The 17,788-nt window shown below is 40.8% G+C and overlaps 1 protein-coding gene and 2 long non-coding RNA genes across 3 annotated transcripts; all 3 read right to left on the minus strand.

Moving 5' to 3' along the window:
- Window positions 1-4,324: 4,324 nt before the first annotated feature.
- Window positions 4,325-4,950, minus strand: LOC310738302. The gene is made up of 3 exons (XR_014537020.1): window positions 4,836-4,950; window positions 4,619-4,704; window positions 4,325-4,418 (listed from the first exon to the last, which is right to left on the minus strand). It is a non-coding gene; the product is annotated as an uncharacterized lncRNA (long non-coding RNA).
- Window positions 4,951-8,265: 3,315 nt separating this feature from the next.
- Window positions 8,266-8,983, minus strand: LOC310738317. The gene is made up of 3 exons (XR_014537035.1): window positions 8,860-8,983; window positions 8,558-8,711; window positions 8,266-8,434 (listed from the first exon to the last, which is right to left on the minus strand). It is a non-coding gene; the product is annotated as an uncharacterized lncRNA (long non-coding RNA).
- Window positions 8,984-12,569: 3,586 nt separating this feature from the next.
- Window positions 12,570-17,441, minus strand: LOC310738428 (little elongation complex subunit 1-like). The gene is made up of 10 exons (XM_083563413.1): window positions 17,380-17,441; window positions 16,938-16,975; window positions 16,722-16,804; window positions 16,587-16,623; window positions 16,451-16,501; window positions 14,845-15,113; window positions 14,461-14,629; window positions 13,715-13,875; window positions 13,274-13,464; window positions 12,570-12,930 (listed from the first exon to the last, which is right to left on the minus strand). Exons 1-10 carry the CDS (start codon window positions 17,400-17,402, stop codon window positions 12,921-12,923), a joined length of 1,032 nt encoding a protein of 343 aa, XP_083419539.1. The 5' UTR covers window positions 17,403-17,441; the 3' UTR covers window positions 12,570-12,920.
- Between the last annotated feature and the right edge of the window lie 347 nt (window positions 17,442-17,788).

Consider the following 17,788-nt stretch of genomic DNA (forward strand, 5'->3'; position numbering starts at 1 on the left):
AAACCGACACTAAAATTAAATACAATAAAAAAGTTATTAACTGAAATTAATCTGAAATTAAACATAAAAAAAAAAATCTATCAGTACATTTAAAATTATAACAATATATAATAATAATAATAATAATAATAATAATAATAATGATATTATATGTTAAATACAGTGCAGTATTACAGCCTAAATATTTGAATTTATTTCAGATCAATTTTATTCATCCATTAAATAAATGGTGTCAGCGTCAGAGTCGTGTATTCACATGATCTGTTTCCAGGGTTTTCACAAACACAATTCTGTTATTACTGTTCTCTTTTCACAGCGCCGTCTCTTTTAGTTCTAATGAAAGTTCTCATGTATTAAGAGGGAATTTTATGAATGATCAATAATGAAACACCTTCATTCTTCTTCTTCTTCTTCTTTCGGCTGCTCCCATTAGGGGTCGCCACAGCGGATCATCCGTCTCCATACCACCCTGTCCTCTATATCTGCCTCTTTTACACCAACTACCTGCATGTCTTCCCTCACCACATCCATGAACCTCCTCCTTGGCCTTCCTCTTTTCCTCCTACCTGGTGGCTCCATCTTCAGCATTTTTCTACCAATATAATTCATGTCCCTTCTCTGCACATGTCCAAACCATCTCAATCTCGCCTCCCTCACCTTGTCACCAAAACATCCTACATGTGCTGTCCCTCTAATAAACTCATTTCTAATCTTGTCCATCCTCGTCACTCCCAACGAAAACCTCAACATCTTCAGCTCTGCTACCTCCAGCTCCACCTCCTGTCTTTTACTCAATGCCACTGTCTCTAATCCATACAACATCGCAGGTCTCACCACAGTCCTATAAACTTTCCCTTTCATTCTTGCAGATACTCTTCTATCACAAATCACTCCTGTCACTCTTCTCCACCCACTCCACCCTGCCTGCACTCTTTTCTTTACTTCCCTAACACACTCTCCATTACTTTGCACTGTTGACCCCAGGTACCTGAACTCCTCCACCTTCTCCACCTCTTCTCCCTGCAACCGCATCACTCCACTGCCCTCCCTCTCATTCACACACATGTACTCTGTCTTACTCCTACTGACTTTCATTTCCCTTCTCTCCAGCGCATATCTCCACCTCTCCAGGCTCTTCTCAACCTGCTCTCTACTCTCACCACAAATCACAATATCATCTGCAAACATCATAGTCCAGGGAGACTCCTGTCTGACCTCGTCCGTCAACCTGTCCATCACCACTGCAAACAGGAAAGGGCTCAGGGCCGATCCTTGATGCAGTCCAACCTTCACCCTGAACCAGTCTGTCGTACCTACTGCACACTTTACTGCCGTCACACTGTCCTCATACATGTCCTGCACCACCCTCACATACTTCTCTGACACACCTGACTTCCTCATACAATACCACAACTCCTCTCTTGGCACCCTGTCGTACGCTTTCTCTAAATCCACAAATACACAATGCAGCTCCTTCTGTCCTTCTCTATACTTCTTCATCAACATCCTTAAAGCAAATAAGGCATCTGTGGTGCTCTTCCTCGGCATGAAACCATACTGTTGCTCACAGATGGTCACCTCTTCTCTCAACCTGGCTTCCACTACTCTTTCCCATAACTTCATGGTGTGACTGATCAACTTAATTCCCCTGTAGTTACTGCAGGTCTGCACATCTCCCTTATGCTTAAAGATCGGTACCAGCACACTCCTTCTCCATTCCTCAGGCATCCTCTCCCCTTCCAGAATCCTGTTAAACAATCTGGTTAAAAACTCCACTGCCATCTCTCCTAAACATCTCCACGCTTCTACCGGTATGTCATCTGGTCCAACCGACTTTCCATTCTTCATCCTCTTAATCGCTGCTCTCACTTCCTCCTTACTAATCCTATCTACATCCTGCTTCACCAACTCCACATCCTCCAACCTTCTCTCTCTCTGATTTTCCTTATTCATCAGCTGCTCAAAATACTCCCTCCATCTTCTCAACACACTCTCCTCACTAGTCAACACATTTCCCTCTCCATCCTTTATTGCTCTAACTTGCAGTACATCCTTCCCAGCTCGGTCCCTCTGCTTGGCCAATCGGTATAAATCCTTTTCTCCTTCCTTAGTGTCCAACCTCTTATACAGTTCCTCATATGCCTTTTCCTTGGCTTTCGCCACATCCCTTTTAACCTGCTGCCGCATCTCCTTGTACTCCTGCCTACTTTTCTCATCACTCTGTCGATCCCACTTCTGTTTTGCCAACCTCTTTCCCCTAATGCTCTCCTGCACTTCCTCATTCCACCACCACGTCTCCTTGTCTTGCTTTCTATTTCCAGATGTCACACCAAGTACTTTTCTAGCTGCCTCCCTCATCACTCCTGCAGTAGTTGCCCAATCATCCGGCACCTCTTCACCACCACCGAGCCCCTGTCTGACCTCTTCCCTGAACCTCACACTACACTCTTCCTCCTTCAGTTTCCACCATCTTATACTTCTTTCAAACCTTACTTTCCTCCTCTTCTTCTTCGCCTCCAAAACCATCCTACAGACCACCATACGATGCTGTCTAGCTACACTGACCCCCGCCAACACCTTACAGTCTCCAATCTCCTTCAGGTTGCATCTCCTACACAGAAGATAATCCACCTGTGTGCACCTTCCTCCACTCTTATACGTCACCCTATGATCCTCCTTCTTCTTAAAATACGTGTTCACCACTGCCATTTCCATCCTTTTAGCAAAATCTACCACCATCTGCCCTTCCACATTCCTCTCCTTAAAACCATACCTACCCATCACCTCCTCATCACCTCTGTTCCCTTCACCTACATGCCCATTAAAGTCTGCCCCAATCTCCAATCGTTCTTTCCTAGGTACACCATCTACCACTTCATCTAATTCACTCCAGAATCTTTCTTTCTCCTCCATCTCACAGCCAACTTGTGGAGCATAGGCACTGATGACATTTATCATCATCCCTTCAACTTCCACCTTCACGATCATCACCCTATCAGAAACTCTCTTCACCTCCACTACACTCTTACTGTACGCTTCCTTCAGAATTACCCCTACACCATTTCTCTTCCCATCCACAACATGATAAAACAGTTTAAACCCACCTCCAATGTTCCTGGCCTTACTCCCTTTCCACTTGGTCTCCTGAACACACAACACATCTACCTTTCTCCTCTCCATCATATCAGCTATCTCTCTCCCTTTACCCGTCATAGTACCAACATTTAAAGTACCAACCCGAACCTCTACTCTCCTACACTGCTCCTTTTCCTGCCGTCTCTGTAGATGCCTTCCTCCTCTCCTTCTCCTCCTTCGGCCAACAGTAGCCCAATTTCCACCGGTACCCTGTCGGCTAACGATACCTGTGGCGGTCGTTGTTAACCCGGGCCTCGACCGATCCGGTATGAAATTCTCATTTGTGATCCGCATATTTGATTTGGCACATGTTTTACGCTGGATGCCCTTCCTAACGCAACCCTCCCCATTTACCCGGGCTTGGGACCGGCACTAAGAGTCCACTGGCTTGTGCCCCCCTAATGGCTGGGTTAATGAAACACCTTCATTACTGTTAGTTATTTACATATTTATTTACAGTAATAAAACTATTTCTGTAAAAAAGAGAAAGAAATGATAATTAAAAGCAAAATAAATAAAATGATGAATCCAGTGGAACAGACCGACAGCACGATGACCTGAAAGAGAAAAACAGAGATGTGTTACTTTACATAATGTGTGTGTTTGACCGGTACACAGTGTGTGTTTAGTAAAGTTTTGTAGGACATTATGAGGACAGTATGATGCTGTAGATGGAACCACTGCATGTTCCTGGATGGATGGAGGTAGGGCTTGGTGGGGCGGCTGCTCCCTGTCCACTGCTCAGCTATAGTGATACACAGTGACCTCCTGCTCACCAGCTTTCCATTCAACTCTCTGATGGCATTAGTGTCTTCATCCAGAGAGGAATATCAGACAAATCCAAAGCCTTTGCACCATCCATTGTGCAGTACCACCTGAAGGAGTGAGTGAGGAGATACAGAAAGCAAAAACATGAGCATTACACCACTCTCATGTAGAAAACCATGAGAAATAACAAGCACTGTCTGTATCCCATAATATAAACAGATCAGCTGTGTTCTTTTATTATCAATGTTCTGGTCTCACTGGTGAATGAACAATGAAGCACTTTTATTTAAAAGGTCATTTTCTGAGAGCAGAAACTTGCTGCAAGTGTACACTGGTTCTGGTATAATAGAGGATCTGATCCTGAGTGAATACTTTATTGGGAAAGGAATAAAATATAGGGATTAGTGATTGTAAGTGACAGTTGCACTGGTGATGTTTCCATAAGGCAAGAACAAATCACGCAGGAGATTTTGATCCACACCGTAGTTGAGGTTCTTCACAAACAGTTCGACTTCCTACAGAAAACAGAACAAATTCAGCAACCAATGTTTGAGTGCATGTGTGTGTTTGTATTGCTGACTTCAATAATACACACTGATCAATCACTCAGTATTAAACCAATTATTACATGTGACCAAACACAGCCGTGACCAAAACCTGCTCCAGATCATGAAAGTCTCTATAAAACACACTGGAAATAGAATCAGAACAGTACCTGTGTGTCCAGTCTGAGAGGCTGCGGTGTGAATCGCCTGTTCCACTGCTGCTGGTTTTCTTTTCCAGGATCTGCAACTGGAACATCTGTAGATGCAGACAGTCATCTCATGTAAGCATCCATTCAGAAGGTAAATTTTGCTAACATTAATTGTTCTCTTCTGTTTTAAATCTTTAACTGCACTTAACACAAAACTAATCGGACGGCTTTGACTCACTCTGTGGATGGATGTTCTTGTTGGCGTTGGGTCTTGGGTCTGGGCAGGGTTTTAAAGGTGGGATGGTTTCTACCTTCTTGCCATGACTTCGTCCCTGGGTGGTCTGAGAGGGACTTAAGTACACAGTCCTGCTGCCCAGCACCCTGTTTTTTCTACTCGAACCTCATCAGGAGATGAAAACATCACATACCCGATGTCTTTTAAGCATCCGTTCTCCATCATGACCTGTACGGGACAGCGAGCAGAAACACAAAGCAAAGAACGCACATCAAACGTGTTAGAGGTTCACAATATCAGAGCTCTCCACATTCAGAAAATACTCCAGCTGAGTACGGGGAGGAAACCCCAAGTTACTGGGAAAGAAGGAAAATGTAAGGATCAGTAGTTATAAATGACGTGTGCAGTGAGGACAGTCCCAAATCTCAGGAACGCTTCATACACGTCCGTCATCCACAGTACAGTCCAGATTTCTCAGCAGCAGTGTGACTGTCTACAGAACAACAACATGCAGTGTGTTCATCACTTCATTTACATTTCTTTAGGTAAAAAAAAAAAAAAAAACAGGAAACATTTAGCATTGGACTTTTGAGTAAGTTGTGCTGTGTGATTCATGATAATCAGATTTATGGTGAGACATAAACACCTTCAACAAAGTCAGACTCATAAATAATAATTTACCTGATTATCTACACACAGTTTCTACATTTTCTCACATTCTCTAAAGTCTCCAAAAGTCCGAAGGACTTCAGTCTGTTCTTTTTTGATCCTCCATCATCTGCTTCTCCACCTTCTGCTTCTCCACCTTCTGCTCCTCCACCTTCTGCTCCTCCACCTCTAAAGAAGTGTCAGATAGAGATGGGTTATATATAACATTCATCATGCGCCCAATATTACAAGAAGAGTATCTGTTCTTGATGAAGCCTGTCTGGTCAGGTGAAATAACACAAGGCAGAACTTTCTCCAGATTTACCAGATGGCAGACTTGCTAAGGCTGTTTCTGTATCAGATATAAACTCACTTATTGTAGGAATACATCCATTTTGAAAAAGGCCTCTAATGTTGAAGTGTCAGCAGATAAAGGAGCAGTATATAGTGATTTATAACACTGGAAGAAACAGCCATTGATTGTTTAATTATCAGTACACTTTGTATCATGATCATTTACATTTCTGGTATACAGAATCTATCCTACTGCAAGTGTGTGCTACTTACACTTTTATGAGGACGTTTTTGGAGCTCATTTTCATATACTGTATTCTGTACGTCTACACTAACGTACTTTACAAAGGCTTTAACGAAAGACACATTACACACGGTGTAACGGGTGAAATATGTTGCGCTTCCTTTAGGAGCAGAGCGGTATTTTGGAAAAAAAGACCGGCACTGCACACTTCTGGTATTACTGCATGTGTGGAGACTGAGGATTATGTCCTTTTTATTTTCTGATGCTCATTTCTAAGTTTCTTTGACTAACCCGTAACGCTGTTGCAAACAAAAATAAAAAGCATGAGTTTTGGAAACCTGTCTGTGCTTATATGATTTCTGTTGTAACTGGAGTTAGCGAGCTCTCCCTTCACCCAGACTCAACGTGTTACAACGGCTTGTATCTAAACAGTAGCCGACCAAGAAAGTCATTGTTCACTGTCTTCCTCCTTCCTTTCACAACTACAGTGGTACCTTGACCTACGAGTGCATTAATGTACGAGTTTTCCGAGGTATGAGCGGTCACTCGGTTAATTTTTTTGCTTTGTTACACGAGCAAAAAATTGAGGTACGAGCTTGAGACGCCGCTGCTAGATGGCGAAGCGAAGCCAGAAAGCGAAGATTGTGACGAAAATTAAGATAAGCAAAGAAGAAAAAGTAAAAATTTTAAAGTTTAGGGATACGTAGTGTACAGGAGTGATAGTAAAAAAAACGAGTTTTCCCTCCGCCTCTGCTTATCGCCTTTACCCCCCTCCACACACACACACACACACACACACACACACACACACACAGGAGATGTGGCGTTTTCTGTGCCGTGCCATTTTAAGTATTTTCAATATGGAAAACTGATTTGATGTGAGAGCAAATGGAGATACGAGCTTGTCCACGGAATGAATTAAACTCGTAGGTCAAGGTACCACTGTATTTCTCTGGGTTGTTTATCTTTTGGCATCGTCGTGCGATGTTTTTCTCCCGATGCTGTGCAGCTCAGAACACAGGTGAGGTGCGCTTTTTTTCGTTTGCGTTTGGAATGCATTGGTCTAATGTTATGGGGTTCAGTTTTTTGGCTTAAAGTTTGTAAAAAGAAAAGTAGCGGCTTATAGTCCGAAAAATACGGTATAAGCAAGTGCTCTCTTAACATGTGCTCAGTTAAAGATTACAGGCTTTAACTTGGCTACATGAAACTTTTCCAAAGCCGAGTATTACATAAGCAGCAGCAACAGCTTACTAAACCACACACAAACTTTAATATCACTACTGCAAACTCCCAGTGAATACGCTGCCAATGACACAGCACAACACTGCTCTATTAAAAAAAAATTATAAAAAAAATCTAAATAATTTTGGTATCCTATGTTTTTTAGCGTAATTTAAAATTGCACACTGTCCAGAAACACAGCAGATTCGTTATTGATACTGGAAATGCAAAACATGGGCATATGTGATCATTTTTTCCCATGTATACAATCTAAAATTCTTTTCAAGCTGGCATTGGAAATGTACAATGATCAGAAAGATGAATGATTAATTGATTTACTGCGAGGCCTAAATCAAAAGGTAGAGACTTAATGCATATTCAATATGCTACATTAAAGGTATAATAGTGTACAACTTTGCAGGATGGTAATTAGAACAATCCCGAACAATGAAAATGCTCTACAATGGCGTCTTTGGTTGTTTACCTTGGCCTTCTTAAAGTCCATCTCTTTGCCGGCGGTCGTGAGGAGAATAGAGAGGCACTCGAGACTTTCCTCGTCATTTTGTGTCAGCAGTTTCACCACGCAGTTATAAATGATGGACTCGGTCAACATCCGCAACTTAAACAGCTCCCCGATGAACTTGACGTTACCCTTGATTTTTCTGCGAGCTTTGTTTTTTGCCTTCTCCAGCTCATCCTGAAGCCCCTCACGATTACTGGCCTGGAAAAGACAATCGTTATCGTCATTAAAACAAAAAATCTGTGCAATTAAAAAAATACAAATATTACACATGAAGATACCATAGAAATTTTACAGAAGGACGGGTTCAAGCCTGATAACAGATGATCCACTTTGGATAATTCACATTGCTTTTGGGTTTTTTGGCCATGGGCACGTTTAACTAAAAAGAGAAATAAGAAGAAAATTCCACAGTTAAAATCACAAATAAGCTTAAATGCACTAAAACATAAAGAAGGAGATGTGATGTTTTACCTACCGCAGCCAGAGACTTACACATGATCCCGTACCCCACGGAGAAGTTGGGCTTATCAATAGCTTTCTCAAAAATCAGGTTGACGACACCCTTAAGTCGCTCCTCTGTGTCGATGTGGAGCTCTTTCACCTGCTTCATCAGCTGATTGAACATCTCTGGCGTCAGTTTGTTAAGGATACCGGCACCGTCCGGAAAAGCTCCTGCACAACACACAACATCAGCACGACTGTATTTTAAATTCATATCTGCATCCAACAGACCAATTTATTGCAATGTAGATCTTTCTGCAACGACAGTGTGCAACTGCAGGATCATGTGCTAACATCAGTTTTCTGGGTTTCGGGGTCCTCTGTGGAATTCCTTCTTTTCATGGAAGGCTTCCAGGCATCCTCAGCCTTCTTCAACTCCACCTCTTCATTCATAGCACATTGAAGAGGAACTTGCAGGGTGGAGGCCTCTCCAAATTGCATTCGGCTGCTAAAAGGGCAAACGTTATAAAGCAAAAAAAGAAGGCAAAATATTTAAGCTATTACTGATATAATTTATTTATTACTAATGATCTGTGAAACAATATTTCTTATTTGGTTTTAAAGTTAAAATAAAGCCCACATGTCAGGAGGCTTACCTTGTGTAGCACCACATCAGGTATGGATGGAAGCCCCTCTGGCTTCTGCATACAATCAGGCATGAACTGGATGCTCAAAAGAAACTCTCTACTATATTGTGTCCTCTTATTCTCCTTCTCAGGCTCTGAGGAAGGAACGAGTGGGTTCGTTCTTCGGCGGCTCAGCTTCCTTCACTTCGATCTCATCTGCTGGTGTTTCTGCTGAAGCCAGATGCTCCACAGGAGACACACTGAAATTCTCGACTGTGGTTGAGACTGGCTCAAGGTCAAAGTCAGACTGCTGGAAAGCGAGCTCTGGCTTATCCTAACACACAAACACACCCAATTAATAATAAAACACCAGGATTACTGTGAATTTGTAGTGTAAATGTAGGTTTCACACATTCACCGAAGTGAACGACAGCATTTCTATCTTTATATATAGTTATTTAAAGAAATACTCCAGTGTTGGCACCTGGCTTTGGTGTGACGGCTTGTGCAGGACCGGGCTCACATGAGTAAAAAATAGTGGAAAAGGGAAATGGTAATACAGGCAAATATAAGGAGGAAGGCTGGTGAGCTATTCGCCAGAAGAATCTGCTTCCTCTATGAATGCGTGTGTGACTGTTACCTGCAGAGGCATAGGGACGGAAAAGACATTTCCCACTGCAGAGTGGGCTTCCGACTCCTGCCAGCTTCTGATATGATCTCCTCCGTGATGTCCTTGTTGTCCTGGTTAGCATCTCGGACAACGATCTTAATGAGAAATAAATAGCACATGATCAGAGATAAATAGGTTCATTACTCAGTAAATGAACCAGTACTGAAACAAAGAGTAAGCACACGCATCGTTTTCCTCTTCCTTTTCTCTTTTGGTGCACCAGTGCTGGAGTGAACGATACCTGGGCGGGCCGCGTTGTAGGTGCGCTGTGTCTGGGCAGACAAACACGCAGAGTTGAGGTGCTGGGAGCGTTAGATTCAACCCGGGAATTTATCTGGGACGAGTGAGCGTCCGTCCGGGATGTTTCCAGCACCGCATTCCACTCTCACAGCTGGGCATGCTTTACCTGTTTCTCTAAAACCTCCATCTTCAACTCCACCGTTTGCAACTCGAACGAGTCCTCAACTGTGCTGAAAGGCAGACACACAGCCGGCATAGAGCTTATAATAGCAGATAGAGTTAAGATACAGAGATGTGATAAAGTGAGAGGGAATGAATATAATCAACACTAGTGATAGTCGAGTTAACTAACTACAGGCACAAGACAGGAAGACAAAAACAATTCAGGATTATTAAAAGAGGAAAAAAGGAGAGATAAATAGTAAAGTTTGTTTGAAAACGCAGAGAGAAATACAAGTCAAACACAGGAAGCTACGTCACAGGAAGCCTGCAAGCAGAGAGTCTCCTTTCCATGTCATGACCTGCTCCCATCCTGCTGCCACCTAAAAAGAGAAATAACTAACAACAATCTGCACTTACTTTATCTTTAATACAAATTTACAATAAATACATTTACAAATAAATACATAAATACAATATAAAAATAATAAATTGGCAATTCACACAACAAACAAATTAAATACATTTTTCACTACAAAGTCATTTTCCTAAAATCAGACCTTTCTTGCTTTGTTTAATGCAAAGTCATCAATTACATCATCGTTGCAAATCTGACCAGCACTTGTATGGTTGATGTTTATGACAGCGAGGCTGCTGAGGTGCTCTTGTGACATGGTGGATCTCAGGTATCATTTCATTAGTTTCAGTTTTATAAAGCTTCTTTCTGCTTCAGCTACAGTCACTGGAAGTGTAAGACAAAGTCTGTGTGTGTGTGTGTGTGTGTGTGTGTGTGTGTGTGTGTGTGTGTGTGTGTGTGTGTGTGCGCGTGCATGGTCATGGTATGAGGTGTTGATATTTAGTGCTGTGTAGAGGAAGATGAAGGTTGTTATCCGTCTCACCAAATCAGTTTAGCACACCTGCTGCTGTGGACTTTAATTGAAGTTAATTCTTCAAGAAAAAAGGCTTGTTCACGTGAAAGAAAAGTGTCAATGATTTTCTTTGGTTTTAAAGTAGAAAAAGTTTAGTAAAAACCTACCGTAATTTCCGGACTATTAAGCACACCCAATCATATATATAATAAATATAAGCCGCACACACTGAATTTGACAAAGATGTTTATTTTGAACATAAATAAGCCGCACCTGTCTATAAGCCGTAAATGAACTTTACACAGGCTTTAATGAAAGACAGTGTTTGTTACACGCTTGTATCTAAACAGTAGCCTTATTTTAAATTGTTTCTTTTCCTATTTATTTCTTGTAAACAAAGCTTAGTTATCACGAGCTGTAAAGAGCTGCATTCCACTTCCTGCCAGGTGTCACAGTGCAGATCACGTCATAAGGTTGTTCACCATTCATGGTGAGATGTTCAGCTCTGCATAGATCACTTTCTAAATGTGTGAGAGATCAGTGGAAAGATTTTGGGCCCTGGATAAAAGAATGTAAGGAAACAACATGCTGGGAACCGAATCTCAGACTCCACTGTAATGTAGAACACAGACACACTGTATGACATTAAATCATTTCACATTTATTAACAACATCACGACTTCCCAAGCCATAGCATAATGACACTAGACTCTTTCTCCAAATAATTATAGAGGATCCTCACATACACAAAGCTTCTGTGTCTAAACTGCAATTTGTACAACAGGTAAAATTCTTGGGGCATCTGATATCAGAACAATGTAAAACTTTGAAGGAAGAAAAAAAAAAGAGGCAGGCGGTGATTGAGGGGCAGTAATTGAATGCTCTCTGTGATGAAGAGACATTAGACGACATGACTGAAATTCAAAATCTTTATTTCTTTAAATAAAACTTTAAATTAGAATTTATTATAAATTTAAGATGGTGAAACAACATGCACACTAAAATACATGAAACATTCTAATTTCACCATCTTCCTCTATTCATGAATCATTTTCCATCTCTTCAAGTTGCTTAAACAGATCCTCGAAGCTGTCGATGTCAAAGACTGGTACAGAATCCAGGATCTCTGTGCTGTTGTGGGGGTCTTCAGAATGTACAAAGTTTTAGAGATAAATCACCATTATGATCTTTGTGACTCGGTCTGACGACAAAGGAAGCTGATTTGCATAATGCATTTGATGATGGCTGGGGGAACGCGCTGTGTGCTGTTTTTCCTCCATGATTCCAACGTCTTCAGAGCTGCTTCAGGGTTGCTGGGTGCCAGATCATGAATGGCATAGATGACTGAGAGCTGCACTTCCCATGGCATACCTGCACACAACATTCAACACAAAATTAGGACTTGCTGAAGCACAAAACTAAAAATCTGAGAATAAAGATAAAGATAGATAAAAACATCTTTAATTGATGCTTTAGAAATACCTTTTGAGAGTTGTTGTGTTACAAACTGATTAATGCTTTTTGCCAGAATTTGAAATGACATTGGCAGGTTCTCCTTAAGTCCTAGTTGACCAAGTCGCCCTGTTTGAGAAGGACAAAGACCACAAGTAAAAAGCTGAAGAATCCAGAAATAATGTGAGATGTTGCTCTGAAACAGGATTTACAGTAAACTTACCAAGTAGCCTGAAAACTGCTGCTACACAGACGTCTCGGAATGGTGTTTGCTCTGTTCTTGCTTGCCTCAGCCAAGTGGTCAGGATCAGCCAAAGATCCTTTCTAGTAAATAAAAAAGAGGAGAAATGGATATGTTGAGGGCCTTTGTGGTGGTTATGGAGCAGCCATTGTGGTTTTACGATCAATTATGAGTTTATACAAGAATGGGAACTTGCAATGTTTCAAACAACCACTAGAACTTTGACCCTTAATAGAAAAAGTCAGAAATAAGAACTAGGTCTTAAAGGTAATGATGCTTTATAATGTACTTTACATCACTGAGAAAGCCGGGGGCAGAGCACTGGGTCAGCCATGACTACAGCACCCCTGGAGCACAGAGAGTTATGGGTCTTGCTCAAGGGCCTAAAAGTGGAACTTGGTGATCCTGGGGCTTGAACCCCCGACCTTCCGATCAGTAATCCAGAGCCTTCACCACTGAGCTACCACTTCCTAAAAAAAGACCCTCTCATGGTAAAATACTTACAGCTAAAGTTACAGATTTCTCTCTGACTGTCTGAGCACTGATCCTGGAAACTTTATTTATAAATGCAAAATAGAAATTTCCTCACAGAAACATCACTATATCAACAATTACCCAATTTTTCCCTGTGAGATCTTATTGTGTTAAAGATAAGATATAAAAATGGCGCCTAAATATCAACTTTGCGACCGAAATCCTCTCAGCGCTGATGTTATAGAAAAAAAATCAGTCATTTCTGATCATTTGGATTCAAAAGTTCAAGTATTAAAAAGCTGAAAATGAAATATGTTGAAGATGTTTTGCATTCAGTACCGTATAATATTGGTAATGGTCCAAGTCCAGCCCAGTTGTGCACACAGAAGATCCAGACTAAAGATGTAGTTCCAGGTAGCAGGGCAGAGATCATAACCATACCAGCTGTTCTTCAAGAACCTCAGACTGCTGTCTTCCAGAAAAGACTTCAGGGTGCTGGTGATCATATTGTAGATGTTTCTCGGAGGCTCCTGGCAAAAAAATGCATTATTATTTAATACCCAGTGCAATAAAACACAGTTTGAGTGACAGCATAGTTCAACATAAATGTACAAAGAATTTGTGCCACTAGATTACACTGATACTTGGTAATCAAAAGTAGATTAAGAAGGCAGTAAAATACATGAAAAGTCCAGTTAAAAAAAAGATGCTTGATGACAGTTCTGGGCTGCCAGTAATAAACATTGACACTGAGAGGAACACTAAAGATCAACAACTTACCTCATCCCAGCGCAGATAGTTGCTGAGCAAGTAAAATATCTTTCCCTTTGCTTTCAGGTTGCTCACTACGTGAATTGATCGGCATAAAGAACTTTCATGGGACAAAATACTCGGCCATGCTGTGATCATGACCATAATCACTTTGGGGGCTTCAAGAAAGTCTGCAAAGCAACAAAACTATAGAATGTAAATACAGTGTATAAAAATAAATACATTGGATAGATAAAGTCAACAAACTCGTATGAAATTGCAGGTTTTTTTTAAATATAAGATGGAAATAACAACATAAATAATATAAATATGCAAGCCAGTGATTCAGTCAGTAACCAAAACCATGTGGGAAAACACCATACTGACAGTGAAGCATAGTGAGTTTAACATAATGCTTTGGGGCTGCTGGTCAAAACGCTGAAAGAAAGCTGAGGAATTTCAATATCAACATGACAATGACCCAAAGCACACGTCAAATTAAACAAAGACATGGCTTCAGGAAAGGAGAATCAAAGTTCTGGAATGTTCCAGCCAGAGCCCAGACCTCAATTCGAGCTGTGCACAGGAGAGCACCTTACAATTTGAAGGAACTTTTTTTTGCAAAGAAGAGTGGGATAAAATTCCCAAGTGTAGATTTGTTTTTTGTTTGTTGGTAGATCACATTAAAGATTTGTTAGATCACACAATTGACGTCTCTGTATAAGCGTCTAGATCATTTTTAGTAGATAAGTAAGGAAATATCAGTACAATCTCACCTTCTTTAAGGAGTCTGTAGGCGAGACCATGTGCTTTGTGAGAGTCTCCTCTCTGTTGACACACGCCTACATAAACCCTACAGAGAGACTGCAGGAGATCATGTCCCATAAACCCTCTCTCCACCTTGATCTTCTCCAAAATCACAGACAGAAACGTCTCTGCTAATGACTGAATAAGACGGAAGAAAATCATTATTTAATATATACAACTAGACCGGGTTTAGGAAAACTACTAGATATTGTATAAACCAAAACCGAGTCAAAATTTGCCAGGACCAGTGAATTATGGATCGACTTTATAACATTTTAAACTCAAATCCACAGCTAAAGAATAAAGTATTTAAATCACATGCACACTAAATAAAACAGAAGATAAGAACTGACCTCATTTACACAAAACTCAGAAATGATGTGTTTCTCTTCATCTCTCAGAAAAGGAAGTTCACTTGTTCCTGTGAGAAGTGCATGAATCCTGTCTGTAGGTAAAACATCAGAACAGGACTTTTGTAGTGTTTCTAATGCACTGGAGACGAGAGATTGTGTTGTGTGTGTTGTGTTTGTAGGATCAGCTGAAGCAGCATCAAGTCGAGGCTTTTGAGCTTTCCTGGGTGGTGACATGTCTGATCCAGTTCTCTTTGCTGTGGGATTTGGGTCTGTATGAATATAAAATAAAACATGCACAATAAAATAAACAATAAAACAAAGCTGCATGTTTGATTTCTGCATAATGAATATAACTTTCAATCTGATCATCTGATCATTTGAGGGAAATGTACAAATAGGTTTAGCACAAGTGTACAGTGGAACCCACTTATCTCGACCTCGGTTAACTCACCAACCCTATTAAGTCGACCTTTTTGAAGTGGAACCGACAAATTCTCGCTTTGTCTTAGCATTTTTTAATCGGTTACGCTGATTCATTTTATGTCGCTAAACCCTAATATCTCGAGCACAAGGGGGGCAAATTTGCCACTGAACGTCAGTTATCTCGATCGGCGCTGTTCAGCCGCAGAAGAACTCGCAGAAGTGGCGGAAAAATCAAGCCTTACAGCTGCTACAGGAGTGTAGGATACTTTTCAGAGCTGTGTGTCAGAGTGAAATGACTCGAGAATTTAATGTTGACACTGGTTAGCTTTTTGTTAAAACGAACTACACCCCGCACATTTGTGTGATTTTGTGAGCGATCTTTGTGTTTACAATGTTGGAGAATATAATAAAGGTTTGTATCGAGAATCGACGGTGGTTTGTATTGTATACTGGTGAATCTCTGCTGTTAGTTGATGCACATATGCCTTTTGTTGTTAAATGTTATGCGATGAACGGGAGGCGAAAGCCGAAGTGAAAGCAAAACATTTTATTGCAACACAGGGCAAAGCCAAACACAAACACTCGCCTTGAAAGTGAATATTCCGGTGGTGGGCTCTGGGAGCGGGGTCCACTAAGTGCCAAACTGAAAAGAGGCAGTCTGGTGAGAGAGTGCGGAGTCCGAGTGGGAAGGCACGTACCTGGATACGCATGAGCGATAACAACGACTGCTGTGAACCAACATATACCAACAATAACGGACGGTGAGAGTGTGGAACTGAGGGGTGATGATGATGCTGGTGATGATGCTAAATGTGAGAGATTGAAGCTGGGAGCTTCAGAGAAAGCGGAGGTTTGACAGCCGCCGAAGGGGGCGTGGCAGGTGGTTTCCTGACAGTTGACAAACGTATGTACATTTTTATAGCATGCCTTCATCAAACAAATGGCGCAATGCTGTTGTGTAAAAAAAAAACCAAAAACACGTGCATGCACATTCTCATTTATTAAACGCACATCATGTACATAAAGAAATTTCAAGCACGTATATTGGTTTTCGTTTATCTCCATCATCTTTTATCTCGACGCTTTTTGACGTCCCCTAGGCCCTCGACATAACTGGGTTCCACTGTAGTATGAATCTGTATCTCCTCTAGAAAATAGTTTATAACATGTCACATCTAAATACCTTTGTCAGCTTCCTGCTCGTTCTCAGTCTGCGTGGAGGAGCACTTTTTCTCTGTAATGACAAACAATTTATTACAGTCAAAGCAAATACCTTCTCCATCAACATCTACAGAAACTCAGAGAGATTTCAGTGTTACCTTTGTTCAACTCATTTCCCTGTTTGAAGAGTTTTTCCTGTTGAGGTTTAAAAACAAACATAACATTTAGTTTTATTTAGTCACAATTCTCACTTCAGTTCAATGACGTCTGGGTTTGTAATCAAAAGAAAGTACCTCGATTAAGCAAATGCTTTTCTCGAAGCTACTGATTGTGTACTTCAGGCCTCGGATTTCCAGATTTTGTCTGGTGTTCACTTCTGTAAAAGAATTTACAAAATGAAATGAAAAGGTGCTCAGATCACATCATCACATCATATGCTCATTAAATAGAACTGAATCATGCAGTACTTTCTTACACAATGAAGGCAGAAATATCAAAACTTTACACACCTTGAAGTGCCAGAAGCTGTTTTTCAACACTGACATTTCTGTGGAAAATAAACATTCAGATAAAACATTATATATTATATGATTATATGACATATTACATATTAAAACTGCAATTTAAAATATATATATTAGTATATATATTATATATATTATATATATATAATCCCTTATCCAGAGCGACGAATATCTCATTTATACAACATTGATACAACTGAGCAGTTGCAGGCCCTTGATGGCAGCTTAGTGGAGATGAGATTTAAACTCATGAACTTTTGATCATAATTCCAACATCTTAACCACTGTGCTACTTCTTCCATCATGCAAGTGTACATTGTTACTATGAAAATGAAATGATGTGTTTTCAAATAAATGTTTCGAGACAATCAGAATAGAGAATTCAACTAAGCTTTGGGGTCAAATTTAAACAGCAAAAGAAAAGTACTTGTGAGTTTTGGTATTCTGCATCTTCAGAGTCTTCGTGGCCTGAAGCTTCGACTGGCTTATGCTTGCGTTCCCATTTCTGTACGTCTTTTCTAGTCTTTACTTCCAGAGAGTTTGCTGAATCTGGAGAAATAGAAAACAGCTTTAATTACAAATCCTTCAATAAAGTATTTTCATTTTCTCATAACAATATCTGAACGATCAGTGTTTCTACAGCGTATTTTCTCCTTTTTTTTGCAGATTATCCAAAAAGTAACTATCAGAAAAATAAAGACGGTTTGTGTACACATTTTCATGAGCAGGGGTCGAGGTGTTATGGAGGGGGTGTGGTTTGTGGGTCGAGGTGTTATGGAGGGGGCGTGGTTTGGGGCGAGGTGTTATGGATGGGGTGTGGTTTGGGGGCGTGGCCC

Source organism: Silurus aristotelis (genome assembly GCF_946808225.1).
Source record: "Silurus aristotelis genome assembly, chromosome: 15".
Lineage (NCBI taxonomy): Eukaryota > Metazoa > Chordata > Actinopteri > Siluriformes > Siluridae > Silurus > Silurus aristotelis.

What these genes read in the sequence shown, in the direction of transcription:
- LOC310738428 (XM_083563413.1), bottom strand. Translation starts at nt 17,402, where the DNA reads ATGCAGAATACCAAAACTCACAA. An exon ending in CAGAATACCAAAACTCACAA is followed by an intron (nt 16,976 to 17,379) that starts GTACTTTTCTTT and finishes TATTTTCCACAG; the next exon opens with AAATGTCAGTGTTGAAAAAC. An exon ending in GGGAAATGAGTTGAACAAAG is followed by an intron (nt 16,502 to 16,586) that starts GTAACACTGAAA and finishes TTGTCATTACAG; the next exon opens with AGAAAAAGTGCTCCTCCACG.